At 40.5% G+C, this 18,714-nt stretch overlaps 2 protein-coding genes across 2 annotated transcripts; one reads left to right on the forward strand and one right to left on the reverse strand.

Moving 5' to 3' along the window:
- Nucleotides 1–6,951: 6,951 nt before the first annotated feature.
- Nucleotides 6,952–11,251, forward strand: LOC113461152 (uncharacterized). Its single transcript, XM_089926900.1, has 4 exons — nt 6,952–7,155; nt 9,947–10,037; nt 10,116–10,195; nt 10,278–11,251. The coding sequence occupies exons 1-4, from the start codon at nt 6,952–6,954 to the stop codon at nt 10,473–10,475; spliced, it is 573 nt and encodes a 190-aa protein (XP_089783026.1). The 3' UTR covers nt 10,476–11,251.
- Nucleotides 11,252–15,048: 3,797 nt separating this feature from the next.
- On the reverse strand, nt 15,049–17,851 carry LOC149751457 (uncharacterized). Its single transcript, XM_089926901.1, has 7 exons — nt 17,539–17,851; nt 17,006–17,304; nt 16,311–16,684; nt 15,909–16,208; nt 15,722–15,827; nt 15,579–15,633; nt 15,049–15,248 (listed from the first exon to the last, which is right to left on the reverse strand). Exons 1-7 carry the CDS (start codon nt 17,849–17,851, stop codon nt 15,049–15,051), a joined length of 1,647 nt encoding a protein of 548 aa, XP_089783027.1.
- Between the last annotated feature and the right edge of the window lie 863 nt (nt 17,852–18,714).

An 18,714-nucleotide genomic window follows, 5' to 3' on the forward strand; every position in this document is an offset into this window, starting at 1 on the left:
CGTAGAAAGGCTCGGTCCCTCGAATTGATTGACTTTGCTTGAAGAGAACCGAATAGCCCTATACAATGAGTCCTTGAAAGTAGGGTTAAGGCTCCCGATCCCGTCGGTCATTGTCAATCTATTGGCCCAATACCAACTTGTTTCTGCAAAGCTTGTCCCTAATGCTTGGAGGATGATGGTGGGTTTCTTCTATTTTGTTCAGCTTCAAGGAATTATCCTCACACCGGAAATGTTCCAAGCTTTCCTTCAAGTGAAGGCTCATCCCCAGAATAAGGGATGGTTGTACCTTTCTTGTAGGAAAGGCTATAATATCCTTCCCTCTAGCCCTTCATCCAACCACGGCTAGAAGGGTCAATATTTCTTTGTGTCCTCGTCAACTCCCTAGGATTTTCTGACTCAGTGGAGGACACCCGAGAGGCGGGCTCCTCTTTCCATTTTTGTTAGATGAAGAGCAGGAGTCTATTGATCTGCTTCGTTTGATGAGAGCTCCACCTTTGGCCAAGTTGCACTCGGAGTCGGCCTTGGTAGACGCTGATTTGAGCCTTGCTTCTGTCGTTGGCTCATTCTATTTCTTTCTTGTTGGCTAGGCTTTGTTGACTAACTTAGCTTTTCTTTGCGCTTGCAATGATAAAGTTAAAGGTAGATTAGCTCTTTCGCTCCTCGAGAAAGAGAAAATATGGCGAGGATTGTTCCTCCTCAAGCTACAAGAGGAGTGCACCAGCAGGATCTCCGCTGCTGAGGTCGGGCTCTCAGCAGCATTGAGTCTCAGCATTAGGGCCAAGGAGAGGGTTGTTGGGAGAGGATCGCCAAAGTGGAGGTGATTAATGTCCTCCCTATCTCTGTACGACCTCCTACTATGGGAACCGGTCAAGAGGCTCTCCCTAGCATCTCTGAGTTCACCCAGGTGGTCGTTCCTATGGCCATTCCATCTTTCATGACCGATCACTGGCGTGCCTCAGACAGAGACGCCTAAGTTGGCCTTTGACCCCTCCGCCAAGGGTATGCATGCATCAACATCCTCGCTCCGACCCACCCCGCAAAGCATAGAGTTGGACAACTTTTTGCTGAATTGGTCCATGAAAACCTCTGACTCGGTGCTATGCCAAGGCGATCTCCACATTATGTGGGATACGGTCTAGGGGTTCAATTATGTGGGATATGGTCTAGGGGTTCATACTCCTTGGAGCCAAAAAGGAGCTGCAATGAAGGCCGCTGGAGAGCATGTTTACTTTGTCTTGTCATACTGCTATCGAGATAATGAGATTGATTCTTTCTTCTTTTCTTCCTCCTCTTCTTTTCTTATTAGAACCACTGACCCTCCTTTTGTTTCCACAGGGGATGTATGCTGCCCGCATACTTATCAAGATCATTTTCTCCTACCAATAGAGATTGGAGGTCTCCGACTATTGTCTTCGAGAAATTGAGTGTTGTTGCCTAGAGGTGCAGCCCAAGAGGGGGGGTGAATTGGGCCTCTTTAAAAATAATCAAAGTTAAAATGTATGGAGTGTATGAGTTACTATTATTTTATAGATTCAGCAACGGAAATAAGATTGCACAAATATGATAGTAAATAAAGTTAGGAAAGCAATCAAAAAAATACAGAGAAAAGGAAGAGAAGAATCACAATCACAAACACCAAGATTTATAGTGGTTCGGTGCACTCCCAGCACCTACGTCCACTCCTCAAGCCTAGCTTGAGATTTCACTATAACCCAGCAGATTACAGCCTGATTGGTTTCCGAGCTCACAATCAAAATCCAGTTGGTTTTCCCAGGCAACCAACCGAAAATCTTTTATTTTCCGGGATCACAAACAACCCAGTTGGTTTTCAAACAAACCAACTAAAAACTTTACACCGTTTGTTTTTCCGGGCTCACCAACAACCCAGTTGGTTTTCAGATGAACCAACTAGAAACTTTTTTCTTGCTGAATATTCTCGATTCAGCAACTTCCAATCGAGGCTTGGAAGAGCCTTTACAAGTTTCAAATCAATGAAACTATTACAACAACAATTAATCCAACTGAAAGAATGCTGTAACTAGAAAACTTAAAGTTTCAGAGCATATAAAAAATAAATCAATGAAAGTAAAAACTGAAGCTGATGAAGAAGTTGGCTGTGGAAGGATGTTTCAATGTCTGAACAGCAGCTCTTCACGATGTAGTGAGAAACTTTGACTGATCTTCTCACAAGAGAAAGTTTCAGATTACAATGCTGGTGAGGAAGATGAACTGTTAAGCTTTTCTTCTCTTTTTCTCAGTGGAAACCTTTTGTTTTCAATAGAATCTTTTTCTTTTTCTTGTTGTTTCCATTCTGAGGTTCCCTCGTATTTATAGACAAATTCTTTGGCGGAATTTGAATTCCTTTCTTTCCGTTCTGATGAGAATCTTTTTCTGTTACAGAAGAAGACAAAAGTCGTTCACAGCTTTCCGTTGTGGTTCCAGCAGTACAAGGGTCGACTCATGTATCTTAGGGGTCGACTCATGTTCATTCTGGATCGGCACTTCAAAACATGGAGAAAACTTTTGCTGTATCATCTTCAAAGGGTCGACTCTTAATTCTTAAGAGTCGGCTTATCTTCATTAGGAGTCGCCTCTTTAAACATAAGAGTCGACTCATCGTCTTTAGGAGTCTCCACTTTAAACACAAGAGTCAACTCATACCATAATTTTTCGGCTGTCGCTTAAATTGAGTTGGGGTCGACTCTTCAAATGCAAGGGTCGACTCTTCAATTTTGGAGGTCGACTCATTTTGAACAAGGATCGACTCTTCAAGTTTTTTTCAAGCGGTAAAGACTTTCTGTTTACTTTTAACTACACAAGGGTCAACTCATATTTTGCGGGGGTCGACTCGTTGACTGTGTTCTTTGAATAAAACTTATCAGAATCAACTTAAACTTGTCCTTTTTGCTTACGAATTGACTCAAGTCTTTCAAACAGAAAACTTTAGACTTCATCTCTGATCTCCATGGATTAGATTAAGATCATTTTCTTTTAGAACATGTCCCATGAGACGTTTGCGAAGAACTTATGATTTTGCAGTGCTTCATTCCTTCTGATTTTTTTTGACTTAGAAATCTTCACAATTAGACCAATGTCATTAGTACACAACATGATCTCAAGTATTTTATAATCATCAAAATTCATCCTTTAGGGTTGACAAGTGTAGTAGGGCCCGCGTTGAGAAGGAGCGGGCAGAGGTCGAGTGGAGGAGGGAGGAGGCTAAGGCGCTGGCTTGCTTCCTTAGCTTTAAGGTTGAGAGTACCCAAATGGAGCTAGGGGGGATGGCAATTCGGATGAAGGAGATGCAGCAGGGCGTTGGTGAGGAAGGGGCCTACGCTAGAAGGGAGGTCGGTGCAGAAATTGCCTGCCTGAAGGATACAGTCACCATAGCCAAGCTCTGAGCCTCTCAAGCCGAGGAGAGGTTTACTTGGGCAGAAGACAAAGTCGCCCAGTCAGAGGAGAAGGCCAAACTCGTGGCCAAGGAGGTCACACGAGCAAAGGAGGAGGCCTCCTGTGCAGAGGAGAGGACCCATTGTGCCATTGCAGATTGCAAAGCTTTTGAGAAGTTCTGTAGTGAGATGTTGGAGGGTTTCACTGTCTGCCAGGGAAGAGTTTACAAGGTGGCCCCTAAGCTCGACCTCAGCTCCATCACCTTCTTGGGCGAGTGTTCAGATGAAGGTGCCTTCCTTCAGTCATCAAGAAGCGAGGTCGAAGAAGAGGAAGAAGAAGAGGGAGAGTAGAGGAGAAAAGAGTGATTTTTTTTATTTGTTGGCTCGGATGTGACCATACTTTTTTTTGTTGTCTTTGTAATCTCCCTTCCATTTTGTTGAATGAACAAAAGTGCTTTTGTCCTCTACTTGCTTGACTATCTGGTCAAATTGGTTAACTTTCCATATGGGGTGTTGCTCGGTCCGCAGCAGGGCTACTCGGTAGCCTTGCCATCATGTCCTTCGGTTCTCGAGTTATAAGTCGGTGTGGGTACCATAGCAAAGATAATTGCACCTGCCCCCCGAGTCATTATGTGATTGGGTCTATTTGTTTCCTAAAAAAGTTGTGCATATCATCATGCTGACCCGCACCCACACCTGAAGTTTGAAGCACCTTCCTTCGGTGGGGTTCAAACTTCAATAGGGTGATGACCCAAAATGCTGCCGACTTAGCAATGAGCTCCTAGGGAATCCTCAAATTAAATATGGGCTGACTGATAGCTGGACACATATCCTCTGATTCAAGCTTAGGCGCTTCGATTTCAGCCACACATTCTTCCTATAAATAAGATGGGAACTCTCTTGCTCTTCATTGTAGCGAGTGCCTTGCTATCCATCTTTGCCAAGCTTTAAAGAGGTTGTGGAGCAGCTCCTACAAGCCTTCCACTGCTGGATGCACATCAAGCCAATGAAGATGAAGACAGGGCCAAAAATGGGAACGACCCATTATGAAGATGTGCATCTCAAATCACCGGATTTGTGGTGAAAACAAGAGTCACGCCTCTGTGCGCCGTGGAGATAGGGACAAGGTTGTTCCCACTGCGGGACATGAACCTTCAGTCATTACTAGACGTGAAGAGGTTGAATCTTCATCGAGGAAGTTTGGTTGGGGACCATTATGCCGCCCTCCATTGGGGTCATAGCGAAAGATGGCTGCTGGACTCTTTCAAGATGTTATAGTCAGCGAAAATCTAGCTACCATCGAGTCGTCCTTGCTTTCATTTGTGTCGCCCTATTTTTCTTCTTGTGTAGGCATGTGCTCAATTGATTTGTTGATTCTGCTGCAATTAGAGTGATGGACAAAGATTTTCTTCCTTGATTCACCTCCTTTTATTGTTTCTATTTCTTTCACACTCATGGTGCCTACACGCATAGTGGCAACGTCCACTTTTGGGTGGCTCTCTCCTTTGTGTTGGGCTCTAAAATATGCCGAGTACCTACCCCCCCAGCCTTAGTAACTTCATAGGACTTTTTGTCAGAATTGGCAGTTTTGCTTGGGCCATCCCGACCTGAAGAGATCGATTGGTATATCAAGTCTTCAGCACAGGGGTCGAAACTCCATAGGCTGTTTCGACCTTAAGAGGTTAGTTAGCTCCCAAACCTTCATTGCGGAGGATGGTGAAATCAACACTTAAGAGGAGGGGTGAATTAGGTGTCTATAAAAATAATGGCAAATTAAAACAAATACTAAACAATCACAATAATATTAAATCTCAACAATCAAGCCAACTAAACAAGATATATAAACACAAGTAAAGAGAAATGGGGATAGAAAGATGAAGCCAATATTATAAGGTGGTTCGACCACTTTCTCCCAAAGACAACCCCGCCTTGAGGTTCCATTAGTTGTAAAACTCCTTCCAACATCCAAGTTGGAAACCACCAACTTGCAATAGCACCAGTTCTTCCAAGCAAACACCAGGAAGTCTTACAAGATTTTTGTGTCGGAGCTTAGCAACTAAAACTAGTTCATTTTTTAGCTCTGCTAGACCTTGCCTCGAAGTTGTTGAAAACCTTTCTGCTGCAAATTCTTGACTACTGGGTAGTGTTCTCTATGAAGAGTTATAAGATTAGTAGGAAATATGAACCAGAAGAAAATGAATATATTAATGGAACTAATTTGGATCAAGAAAAATAAAGGCTGCATAGATTAAGTCTTTAGTTTGTCCTTTTATTAAGGTTAGATTTTAATATTACCTTGTAAACTGCACCAAAACCACCTACTCCAAGTTTATTTTCTTCAAAGAAGTTAGCTATCGCAGCTCATAGGATAGATAGATCAAGTAAGAGTGACTCAGCTTTTGTGATCTCCACTAGGTTGGCCTCATCTGCTGAAAATTAAAGAATGTTAAGACTATCTTTAATAAGTTTCCTTCCAAAATGAAAAAATCGGACTACTTTCTAAAATAATTTCACTCAAACACATTGTTTAGTTTGCATGATGGCACGATAATACTACAAGAAAAAAAGCTTTGGCGACGCTTTTTAAGGCTTTTAAGTGTCGGTAATTTTTCTTCCGATGTTTTTAAAAGCATCACAAAAGCGTCGGCAATGCTAGAGTGGAAAAAAAATTACCGACGCTTTTAAAAAGCGTTGCTAAAGGGTGGTTTTTAGTGATGCTTAAAAGCGTTGCTCGAAGCTAACCGTTACAACCCTAAATTAGTTAGCGAGGCTTTAAAGTGTCGGTTTTTAACCCTTTTCTTTTTAGTTAGCTACGCTTTAAAGCGTGGTTATAATGCTTTAAAACTGTTCCTGTTTCCGTTTGCGGTTCACATGACGGAGCAGTCGTTGGGATTCTCGTCGCCTATCTCGATGCCGTAAGGGTACCCCGCCGCATAGTAATAGTCCATTAGGTTCGCCTCCACTTTCCCGCCGTCATCCTTCCCTCCACCGCCGCCGCCACTGGCGGTCTCCTGCTCGCCTCCCTTCTCCCTTGTCCTTCTTCTCCTCGCCGTCATCCTTTTTCGGTGATGCCACCTCCACCCCCTGCTTCAACTTCTGCTTGAGCACCTCAGACAGTGCCTTGGCGTCTAACGTTCCCTTCATGGTCACCAGATCCTTCTGCACATCCACCGTCACCTTCTGCACTCCTACCCATCCATCGTAAAATACCAAAACCATCAGGGGCATTTCTGGCATAGACTCTATCTCTTCTAAGGGTGGCAAAATATGATTTGACCCGCCAACTCGACCCATGTTCGACCCGCCATAAACAGATTTGGGTTTGGCCTAAATAGGTTCGGATCGTAAACAGGTTGACCCGTTTAAGCTATTTATTAATTGAGTCGGATATATATTTTAGATGTCTGACCTGTTTAACTCGTTTAACCTATTTAGGTCAAAATTTGATCTGCCGCCATCCATCTCGATCAGACGGTTTATAATCAACAGGGTCCTCACAAACCCTAACTCTTGTATATTCCCCTAGTCCACTCTTTTTCTGCCATCTCTCGTCGGTCACCGAATGGTGGAGCTCTCGGAGACGTATGTGTGCGCACCCTCGACGGAGTGCAGCTGCAGGATCCTGATCTTCGGTGACCCCAAGACCAACTCCATCATCTACACCAATGGCCGGTCGGTGATCATCCGCCGCCTCGATGCCCCCTGGAGGCGTCCATCTACGGCGAGCATGCCTACCAGGCCACCATTGCCCGCTTCTCCCCCAATGGTGAGTGGGTTGCCTCCGCCAACCTCTCCGGCACCATCTGGATCTGAGGCCGCCACGACGACTGCATCCTCAAGAACGATTTCCATGTCCTCTCCAGCCGCATCGACGACCTCCAGTGGTCCCCCGACAGCTTTCGGATCCTCCAAGGCATGAGGACGAGAATGACAACCAGGGGGCACGGCGGTGCCGGTAGCCGGAGACTCCAAGGCAAGTGATCCACCCCCTTCCTTTCTTCTTGCTTCTTCTTTGTATTCTTGATATATAATCCTTCATTTCCTGCCCAGTTTTGGCATTTCTTTAGGGTAACTTCCCCATTCTTATAGTTCTTGATTTCTAGTTTGATTCCGGTGCTTGATGGTGATTTATTTGATTCTTTTTTCATCTGGTTTCCAAAGAAGGTTTTCTAGTGCGGTTGTGCTAGTTTCTTGATTTCTTGTCTAATGTCTTTTTTTTTTAACTTTTGTGTCCAGTAGCGATCTTGGTGTCTAGTTTTGTGATCATTTAGATGTGAACCTCATTCTATTGGATTAATTAAAACTCTTGGGGGGTTTCGATTATCTAATTTCGTCTTTAGAATTGGGTTTATGCTAATTTTGGTAGATTCGGCTAAGGTGGCTTTCGAATTATTTTTTTATAGGCTAAACAGGTTAAACAGGTCGGGTCGGGTTGGGCAAGCAGGTTACTAGTTTATTAAACAGGTTAAACGGTCGGGTCGGATTACCTGTTTATTAAATATGATAGGTTCAGGTTGTAATTCCTGACATGTTTAATAAATAGATCGGGTTCAGATTTATAATTTTTTGACCCGACCTACATATGACCTGACCTGTTTATATCCGATCCGACTTGATTGCCACCCCTAATCTCTTCTCTCTCTCGTCTTAGGCCAGTGAGTATAACGACGTTTATTAACGTCGTCTATTGCGGACACTTTTTAATAGCGTCGGCAAATTTTGGCGGTGGACAGAAAATTGCTGATGCATATAAAAAGCGTCGGCAAAAAAGCATCGGTAAAACCGACTTTTTCTGTAATGTAAATACGTTATTGCACCTGCAATGGACTTATGCACCGGTGGACCTAGTTTGATAGGTCTATTTTGGCCTATGAAGAGGATCAAACAGTGCATGGCTTATTGCTTAATTACATCAAACCTAAGTTTATACCTTACAGTTCAAACAAGATTTCATCATATTGCTCTCTTTAGACATTTGGTCTCCCATCTCAGTGAAGCTCTTTAACAAAAATTCCTGGGAAAGGAAACAATTTTTTGCAGATACGTATCACTTACATAGTAGATTTTTTGCCGACTTCCACCTTGTCCAGAAGCAAATGCAGGTGATGGAGATTAGCAAGGATGATGCCACTGGATGTATGGCTATTTTAAGAACAATATCTGTTGCATTCTTCTTGTTTCCTGCATAAATGACCAAATTTCATTAGTATTTCCTTCTCAACATGATATTTGTATGACATCGGAAGATGGAGCCATCGGCTAATAGATATCCATCATATCAGTGCAATTTTGTTGTGGTGTAAACCTTGTGGCACCAAATGGAAATTGAGACCAGTGGGAAAACTTTCATTAATTTTTTACTTTATAAACCATGTGGCTCTAGTTGGGAAGGCTTACTGATTGAAGTGCGGTAGGGGAATAGATGAGGTGTGAAACAGGACTTGAAATTCCAAAAAGATTGCCATCTAAGAAGAATACACGTGCAATTATATATATGAAAACTCTTCGGTCAACTATGAGAACTCCTATGGATGTTGTTAATTCAGTGCAATAATGACACTGGTGAGAACTATCTTTGATCAAACACTAGTAAATTTGTGGAAGCTAGCCTATCATTCAGTTCTCTGGAGCTAAAAAGATGACTAGTTTGGTTGGTTTGTGGAGAATAGTATCTTTATATCCGAGGTTTTTTTTGGTACATCTTTATATCTCAGTATTTATCATTAGCGTCCGAAGGGTTGCCTGTGTGATACTGTCATTTTCTGCACTGCCAAAAAGAAAATGGTGCTCTTTGTTTTTGACTGTTGTCCATATAAAATCAGAATTTCTTTAACACAAATATGTCTGATTCTTATCCTTTGCAACTGAGACTTTTCATGTCCCAAGTAGATATTCTCGAACAAGGACAAGATTTCTGGTATGCAACAACTATCTGAAGTTTGAAAGCAATGTCTTTTGCTCTTCTGATACGGGTTTTAGAAGGATGGTAGCCTTCCTGTTTTGTCTCCCACCACTCATGTCAGTAGATATATTTTTTATCATTCAATTCTGTTAGGCAGCTAGTACTCCACGAAGAAGAGAAAAAACTCTGGGAAAGAAAATTCTAGTCTCCTCTAACATGCTGTAAAAATCTGTAGGGGTTTGTGTTTAGTTTCATCTCGATTATTCGTCGAAAAGATTTTGGATACTTATACAAAACTAAATAACCTAAAAAATACCTTTCAACTAGTCATGTTGGATAAAGTCCTGAGTTGTTACATATGCCGATACTGTAGTTATGTTGGACCAAAGAACGAGTACCTTTTCAAGGGGGGTTGGTGTTGTTTTGTGTTATCGAAGTGGGCCAAGGCCTTAGGCGGCCATGACCTAGGTGGCCGCCTAAAACCCTGGCCCAAAGGAAAGGCCCACTGCAGGGCGTAGCCGAAGGAAGAGCTACAGTAAAATTTTGAATTTTCAGCGGATCCAACGGTTCCGATCATCCTCGTGTCTAATGAACTCGGCAAAACTCTGGCTCCCCGGGAGTTCTATATTTATTTTATCCGACTCCCATGAGATAAAAAGACCCTCTAGGACGCCGCTGCTTGCTTTCTTCGCTGAGGTCGGCTTCCGATACCCTAACAGTACAAGCCCAACATCCCCTACGAAATGGTAATAAAATCTTCCTCTTCTCCCTCCGATTCGATTGTACTCGAGGTTTTGATATCTGATCTCTCCTTTTATTCTCAGGACTGGCGCCGAAGAAGGAGAAGGCTCCTCCCCCGTCTTCCAGGCCGGCCAAATCCGGTGGAGGGAAGCAAAAGAAGAAGGTAATGCGATATGGTTTCAGGTTAGTGTTTGGGAATCGGAGGGTTTTGACATTGGATTGGCTAACTAGGGTTTGGATTGCAGAAGTGGAGCAAGGGAAAGCAAAAGGAGAAGGTGAACAATGCTGTGCTCTTCGATCAGGCGAGCTATGATAAGATGCTCTCCAAAGTTCCAAAGTACAAGCAGATCACTCCCTCTGTGCTGTCTGAAAGATCAAGGGTAAAAGATCTCATCTTTATTATCGACCTGTTCTTTATTTCTGGATTTAGTCATGATATATGAGTATCTTTGGGCCGCAGGAGCTCTTCAAATCCCTAAGGGTTCGCGAGGATTCACCATTAGCTCTTCACCATTAGACACTCCAGCTCTGGGATTCGAGGCCAAGGGTTGCGTTGGTTCGATCTCGGCATCTTGAGTCAAAGGTTTCTTGCTGTTATAAAAAATCCGAAGGTAGATTTATTTAATGATCGCCCTTATGCTTTTTTTTTTTTGGTATTTTGTTTCTCAGCATCAGCATTGCATTCCCCTGTTGCTGGTGCATATATTTTTTCTTGTGCATCATGAGATGAAGATAGAAAATTGTTTTCTCTATGAGAAGAAGTGCATTATAGATATTGCTTCCTGCTAATTTCTAGAAGAGTCATGTATTCTTAAATTGAACTATTATGTAATGTATTCCCATTACCTTTTCTCTGCTTGTGTTGGTTATGGATACACAAGAACAAAAAAGAAAAATCTCATTGCAATCCTCTTGTGCTTCCTTGTTTGCACAAATAGGTTATATAAGTTGCATAGTTAAAATTTTCAATTGTTTGTTATCATGTTAAAGTGGTGACCCAATCAATTGAACTTGTCATTTAGATTGTTTTAGAAATTTTTAGTTTCTGATGTAATTTTGATATTTCTATGCATAGTTGATGTTTTGTAGTATTTTAATGAATCTTCAGTATAAAAGTTTGATCAGTAATTTTGCATCTCAAAAAGCTTGACGAATTAGGTTTAAATAAATTTTTAAAATATTTTATACTTATTAAAAAAATTATTATTTTTAAAAAAAATCTCTTCTGATGATTTCACCTTAGGCTCCCAAATGCAATGGGCCGCCCCTGATCGAAGCTATGTTGGACCAGAGATCGAATACCTTTTCAAAGGGGACAAATGATTTCAACGATCTGGTATCTACAAATATTTCTCGCGATCATACACCTTGGCCTAATCTACTTGTATAAATTGTGGTTCTCCAACATCACAAGCGAACAAGGTCAGCTAAAATCAGTTACCATAAGGCATATTGAAGCTGGATGCTTCACAAGCGTGCAGAGCGTTGATTGAAGGCACACTACTTGCCAAACTCGAGGATTATTCTTCTTTTGTGGGCCTCCTAAGAAAGATTGTGTCAACCATGGCTGTTCTCAGAGTTTTCTAAAAAGAAAAATTCATGCTGGACATCACTCATTTCTACCGCTGATTAGGATGGTGGTTAATGAGAAGGATTCTCTCTTCCCTCCCAGGGCGAAATGGTCGCTTCTAGATTCACACGGAGATATTTGAAGTGCTTTGACATCTGTGCAGTGCAAAATCTAATGGTTGACCTCATGAGAGAAGATCAATCATTTTTTTCCTTTTAGACGTTAATCATTGAAGACTGTACCGGATGAAGCCGTCGATGGACCCAAACGTAGAAGAAGTCACCCGTGAGATAGAAAGCTAGAGACAAATGATAGATTTTTGTTTTAATTTAATGTTAGGAAAGGGAGGCAATGATGCGCCTCGCATGCAAATACCAACCCTTCCCGGAGTGCGACGAGTGATACGTGGGGTGAACGCGATCGGACATGAATAATGACATTTTAATTATGAGGAAGTTAACACCCGCTCCACTATAATTCACAATCCCTAATGCCCGTAGCTATAACATTGGATTCAATATTTATAATTTTTATAACCACCTATATCTATCTATTTTCTTTAATTCTAAAATAACCAATATATATATTATTATTATTATTATTATTATTTGCTGAAATGAATGATTCATACAGATCTAATATGGATATATCCAAAAAAGTCAAAATATAGTATATCTCAGAGCGCACTAGGCAGCTCACTCTTTCCAACTCAAATAGTGTCTTTAGAGTGGTTGGCCATGTATGTGTCCACCAGTCCACAGCCTTATTAGCTTCTCTATAGACATGCATGGCCTGAAGATCCACCCCACCACAGACCAAAGCTCGAATGTCTTGAATCAGAGGGTGGCATACATCCGCATCGCCAGTTATCTGCTGGATCCATCTGATGACCATAGCTGAGTCCCTCTATCTTTTTCAACTTACCCATCCCAACCCATTTGCTGCACCAATTGCTAACTAAATATCACAACAAAGAAAAATACATCGTTCGTTCAAGTTTTCATACGAGGGTAGAACATATGCCTGTTTACTCTAGCAAAGGTATCTCATAATTTTCTTTTTCTCTGCCACAGCCTTACGTTTCCCATGGCCCAGAGCATCACCTTCAAATCTAGCCACGTGATTATGTATGCACTAGAGTTCCATTGCTATGAGTATTGAGCCTATGAGGTACCCGCTCCACAGCCTTACCAATGCTTTCAAATCTAGCCACGTGATTATGTATGCACTGCTTCATACAGATCTAGTATGGATATATCCAAGAAAGTCAAAATATAGTATATCTCGGAGCGCATTAGACCATTACTTTTCCCAGCCAGTTAGAACCTCACCCAAAATGATTAGCCGAAAGATATTATTTGGATTTTTTGATCCTATATAAGTATCCAAAATCTATCTAGAAAATAACCGATGTGGGACTAAACACACGCTCGCATAGGTCCTCACATCTCTCCTCATTTAAGCCCTGGTGTTCTCGTCAGGCTAAGGGTTCAAATCCATTCAAATCTAATCACAAACACAATGGTCAGTTCTAATGGATCCGTGCTGCAGTGTCTCATAGTCCACATAGATTATGGACTGAAGCTACTCTAATACCATTTGTAATAACTTAGGACCTCACCTAAAATGGCTAGCCGTAAGGTATTATTTAGGTTTTTTGATCCTATATAAGTATTCAAGATCTACCCAGCAAATAACTGATGTGGGACTAAATATATACCCACACGGTCCTTACAGTAATAGTTTCAGATTCAAACTAGGAGAACTCAACACTACGAGGAATGGCTCTCAAGCTTTGAACACGGGACCTCCTTCAAGCACCAGAGGGGGTATGACCACCTTACCCCTCTCCAACTCCTAAAAATCACGTTACTGCTAATTTATCTGCTGCATCTTGTACCAGGACCGTTTGAGGCTCACGACACCATAATGCTATTTTATGTTGCTACAGTTCTGCCTGGCCTTGGTACCAGAAAAGCATCACAAATTGTGAATTCTATGTAGCAAATCATGTCACAAGGTGAAAAAATTTGCAAAACAAGCTTATGAAATATCTTTCTCGTAACAAAAGAAATGTCCCTGTTCATATACCCACAGCATTACAAACATGTAAACATGCAATGGTTATTTTCTGTGGATCAAATAAACAATCAAATGTACTAAACCTAAGTTAGGGAAGCATAATTCACTTGGTGAACACAATTCGCTGAAGTTAAAACACTGGTGAATCTAAACATGAAAAAGCAATTTGAAGTGTTTGAAAGAATTGTTGGACCTAGACCTGGACAAAGCAAATCACAGCACTGTGGATGCGACCTACAACTAAAACGCTGTCAGATGTAGACCATTTCAGAGCCACCAGCCGCAGCTGCAGCTCCAGCAACTGGTCCCGTCATAAACAGATGCCAGTTACAACGAGCAATATTTTATACTCGAACGATCTAACTGGCTGGCAACATGATGGAAGAGGACAAAGTGATTGCATACACTACAGAAAAAAGGACCTATCCCGACGCTTTCGTGGAGCTTTGGCGACGCTAATTAGCGTCGGCTAAAATACCCCCGACGCAAAGCCAAGCGTCGGCAAAGCATCGGATATACCAGAGTGGCAAAAGTTTTTGCCGACGCAGGAGTAAAGCGTCAGCAAAAACATGGCTTTACCGACGCTTATATAGCGTCGGCGATAAACCGACACAGCGTTTTCCCCGACGCTTTTTAGCGTCGGCAATTCCTGATTTACCGACGCTTATATAGCGTCGGCATTAACTTTTCCCCGACGCTTTTAAGTGTCGGAAATTGCTCAATTGCCAATGCTTTTGAAGCGTCGGCACAAGCGTGCCGGTGGTGCCACGACCTTTTTTACCGACGCTTAAAAGCGTCGGGAATTGTCTTTTTTTTAAAAAAATAAAACAATAATCAGTATTATAAAATACAAATTACAAAACATATATTATAACAATATGAACCTGTATTACATTGACACAAATACTCAGATCATTCAAAATATGAATACTGATATATCTGATTAAAACTCCATGTTTTTAACTCATATATCAGAAAAGCTGCCATACAAATTACAATGTACTCTAAAAAAGCAAATTACAATGTACTATGAAAAAGCAGAAACATATACATATCAAACTCATAAAAGATAATCTAGAATGCATCAGGGACGGGATTCAGCTCCATCATCATCTCTACAAGCGTTTGAAGTATCAGGAATCTACAAAAAAAATAAAAAAAAACCTTAGAAGTTAAGAATAATGTGATACATTAACTCATATATCATAATTGATAATATGCCTCGCGGCATATTGTAATCTAGTATGCACAAAAAAGAATCAATATTAGTTAAATATTAAAAGTATAGAAATAATTTATAAATTGCAAAATAATTTAATGCATAAAACTAATGTTTTACTTACCATTAAGAAACTAGCCAGCTCTCATTCAACATCCATCCTAACCAAACTAGTAGAATTCAGTTCATCAATTGGCGGAACATTAAAAGGCATACACTGAGTATAAGTCTCATCATCCTCCTCTGCTAACCCTTTTCCCATATCATACAAGTCCCTAGGTTTAGTCTTAATAACAACAGACCAATCTTTATCTTTAGAGTCTTGCACGAAGAACACTTGTTGAGCTTGAGATGAAAAAACAAATGGGTCATCTTTCAATAGCACACCAGTATGTATCAACCTTGAAAAATTTACTAGTGTGAAGCCATTTATATCTTGCCTCAAACCTCTAGATGAGTTTATATCCACCCAATCACATCGAAATAATACTACCTTAAAGTTTCCGTAATAATCCAACTCATAAACATCTGTTAGGGCACCATAATAAATTTTTCCGTCCGCCTCAACCATAATTCCACTATTTTGTGTTTTTCTAAATTTTTCACGTTTTTTTGTATGAAATTTAAAACCATTTATAATGAACCCATCATATCTGTTGACAATATTGTTCGGACCTTGAGCAAGGACTATTAATTCATTGGAACAATGTCTCTCCATCATGGTCGGTACCTAAAAAATTTAAGTCAGATAATAATTAATTTTACAAAGTTCCGATCGTAGAATATAATAAAAGACCTAATAGGATTCAACGTCTAACCTGTTTTAATAACCATTCAGGAAATAACTCAACCAACCATCTTTGCTCAATCCTTGGGGTAGGATGAATGTTATTGTTGGCGCTTCGCTGAGCCACTAAAAAATCTCTGCACGAGAAAAAAATTTATTTGTTTTGAATATTATATCTGATATGACAGTAAATTGTGATTTGTTATAACCATACTGACCTGCGATACTCGGATATTAAGTCACTGTGAAGTAAGACATAACGATGTGCCTGTGCCAATAATTTATGATGAATTACAGTACTTTCAGCTTTCCCCACAAATCTTCCACCAGATGAGAACTTGTACTCCTCTGCATTATGTATAATATCGTAATTCCTTTGTGGTCGATTAAAAGCAGTTTCAACTCCTTCAAGGTATCTCGAGCAGAATGTCAAATACTCATCAGCAATATATCCCTCCGCAATCGATTCCTCGGGATAGGCTCGATTGCGTACATATTCCTTTAAGCGCACAAGATACCTTCAACAGTAAATTTTAATGCTCAACATCAACATCGAGGAAGATAATAGGATATATATTCATATTAATAATAAATATGGACATTAGAGTTTAGAATATCACCTCTCAATAGGATACATCCATCGGTAGTGAACCGGTCCACCAAGTTTAGCTTCCGCCGCTAAGTGAATAAGTAGATGAACCATAATAGTAAAAAACCCAGGAGAAAAGATCTTCTCCATATGGCACAGTGTTAGTGCAACATTAGACTCCAATTGATCAAGCTCCTTGGGATCTAGAACTTTGGAACATAATGCCTTAAAGAAGGATGATAACTGAGTCACAATTGCAAGAACTTGTTTCTGTGTTGATGATCTTAAAGCCAATGGGAAGATATCTTGCATCAAAATATGGCCATCGTGACTTTTAAGATTCGTAAGTTTTCGCTCTTTAAGATTAACGCATCTTGAAATATTCGATGCATACCCATCTGGAACCTTCATATTTTTCAAAACCGTTAGAAAAAGATCTTTCTCTGGAGTAGACATTGTGTAACATGCAGGAGGTATAAAATATTTATCATTGGGTTGTTCTTTCGGATGAAGCTCTTGTCTTATGCCCATGTCTTTCAAATCAAGACACGCTTTCAAGTTGTCTTTAGTCTTTCCCTCAAGATTTAACATTGTTCCAATCAAATTATCACAAACATTCTTTTCTATATGCATGACATCAAGATTATGTCGAAGAAGATTATACTCCCAATAAGGTAATTCAAAGAAAATGCTCCTTTTTTTCCATAACTACTTCTGTGTAGATACCGAGTTTGTGCCATCGTCATTTTTCTGTTCATAAATACTGTCATCATTCTCGAAGTTATCAGCGTCCTCAAAAACCTGTGTCACTGAGCTGCCAACATCCCCCCTTCCCCGCTTCTTTGAACTGTTGAATGCCTTACCAGGTATATAGTTAGTGCCATGAGTTTGTTTAAGAACTTCAGTTCCAGTTGGTGGAATAGGTGCAGATTGCAACTCTATGGTACCATCAAACTGATTATTCTGATGTCGAAATGGATGATTTGCTTCTAACCATCTTTGATGACCCATATAACAGAATTTTCCTCCATGTTTTAACCAATATGAATGAGTTAAATCTCCACAAGAAGGGCATGCAATACGCCCCTTAGTGCTCCAACCGAATACATTAGCATATGCAGAAAAATCATTGATTGTCCAGATAAGAGCTGCACGCAATTTGAATGTTCGGCCAGTGAAAGCATCAAATGCATCAACACCCTGCCATAGCTTTTTCAATTCATCTATTAAAGGCTGCAGAAAAATATCTATATCATTACCTGGGCTCTTATCACCGAGAATAACCATTGACAGAATGAGTGAAGACTGTCTCATACACATCCATGGTGGCAAATTATATGGAACCAAAACAACTGGACAAGTGCTGTATGTAGAACTCATCGTTCGAAATGGATTAAATCCATCAGTTGCCAAACCCAGCCTTACACTGTGAACATCAGAAGCAAATTCGTGATGCCTATCATCAAATGCTTTCCATGCTAAACTATCCGCTGGATGTCTTAACATTCCATCCCTTGTACGTCCTTCATCATGCCATCTCATTAAGGAAGCCGTCTTTGATGATGCATACATCCTTTTCAATCTAGGTATGAGAGGAAAATACCTCAAAACTTTAGCCGGAATTTTTTTAGACTGTGTAGCATCCACTTCATTCGACAAATCATGCCCGTCTTCATTTTGTTTTTTCCATCGTGAAGACCCACATGTTCGGCACGAATCTTCATTAATATTATCACCACGATATAAAATACAATCATTTGGACAACTATGAATCTTCTCATATCCAAGATTCAGGTCTTTTACTAGTTTTTTGGCTTCATAAGAAGTTGACGGTAAAATAACACCTTCTGGAAATGCATCTTTTAATAATTGAAGAAGCATAGTAAAAGACTTCCCAGACCATCCATTCAAATATTTCAAATGAAATAAATGCACCATAAAAGAAATCTTCGTAAAATTCTTACAACCCGGATATAGTTCTTTATCACAATCTTTCAGCAAGTTATGATACCGAGTTGTGTTATCTTCAGAGTATATAGGTTCCTCAACATGTATAGATTCAGTAACGGTATGCTCATCACCTATTGGAGCTCCTTCTTGCTCTCCACTAAAATCTGTTAAATTTCTAATATTATGTTCAAGAGCATCTCTGAGTAAGCCCCTCATATCATCTTCTACAACAGGATTTCTGTCTGTGTTACTAGATCCAATACTGAGGATGATAGTGTTATTTTGATGATTAACAAGCAATTATCTAGAGCATGCTATAAGTTAAATTGATACTTCATTTATAAGTTCATTACTCTCAGTATATTTGTTTAATTGAAAATGGATAAATGGCCTTGTTCATTTGGATGAATCTAACCTTGAGAATGCAGCAAAGTGTGGTTTGAGTCGACCCACAGGTTGATTGGGTCGACCCCGGTACATCAAGA

The sequence above is a fragment of the Phoenix dactylifera genome, chromosome 13, assembly GCF_051530095.1.
Source record: "Phoenix dactylifera cultivar Ajwa chromosome 13, Ajwa_hap1_PhDact_Kaust_v1.1, whole genome shotgun sequence".
In the NCBI taxonomy this organism is placed as follows: Eukaryota; Viridiplantae; Streptophyta; class Magnoliopsida; order Arecales; family Arecaceae; genus Phoenix; species Phoenix dactylifera.

What these genes read in the sequence shown, in the direction of transcription:
- LOC113461152 (XM_089926900.1), top strand. Translation starts at nt 6,952, where the DNA reads ATGGTGGAGCTCTCGGAGACGTATGTGTGCGCACCCTCGACGGAGTGC. An exon ending in CCAACATCCCCTACGAAATG is followed by an intron (nt 10,038 to 10,115) that starts GTAATAAAATCT and finishes TTTTATTCTCAG; the next exon opens with GACTGGCGCCGAAGAAGGAG. An exon ending in GAGGGAAGCAAAAGAAGAAG is followed by an intron (nt 10,196 to 10,277) that starts GTAATGCGATAT and finishes TTTGGATTGCAG; the next exon opens with AAGTGGAGCAAGGGAAAGCA.
- LOC149751457 (XM_089926901.1), bottom strand. Translation starts at nt 17,851, where the DNA reads ATGTATGCATCATCAAAGACGGCTTCCTTAATGAGATGGCATGATGAA. An exon ending in ATGACGATGGCACAAACTCG is followed by an intron (nt 16,685 to 17,005) that starts GTATCTACACAG and finishes AAAAATATGAAG; the next exon opens with GTTCCAGATGGGTATGCATC. An exon ending in TGGATGTATCCTATTGAGAG is followed by an intron (nt 16,209 to 16,310) that starts GTGATATTCTAA and finishes TTACTGTTGAAG; the next exon opens with GTATCTTGTGCGCTTAAAGG.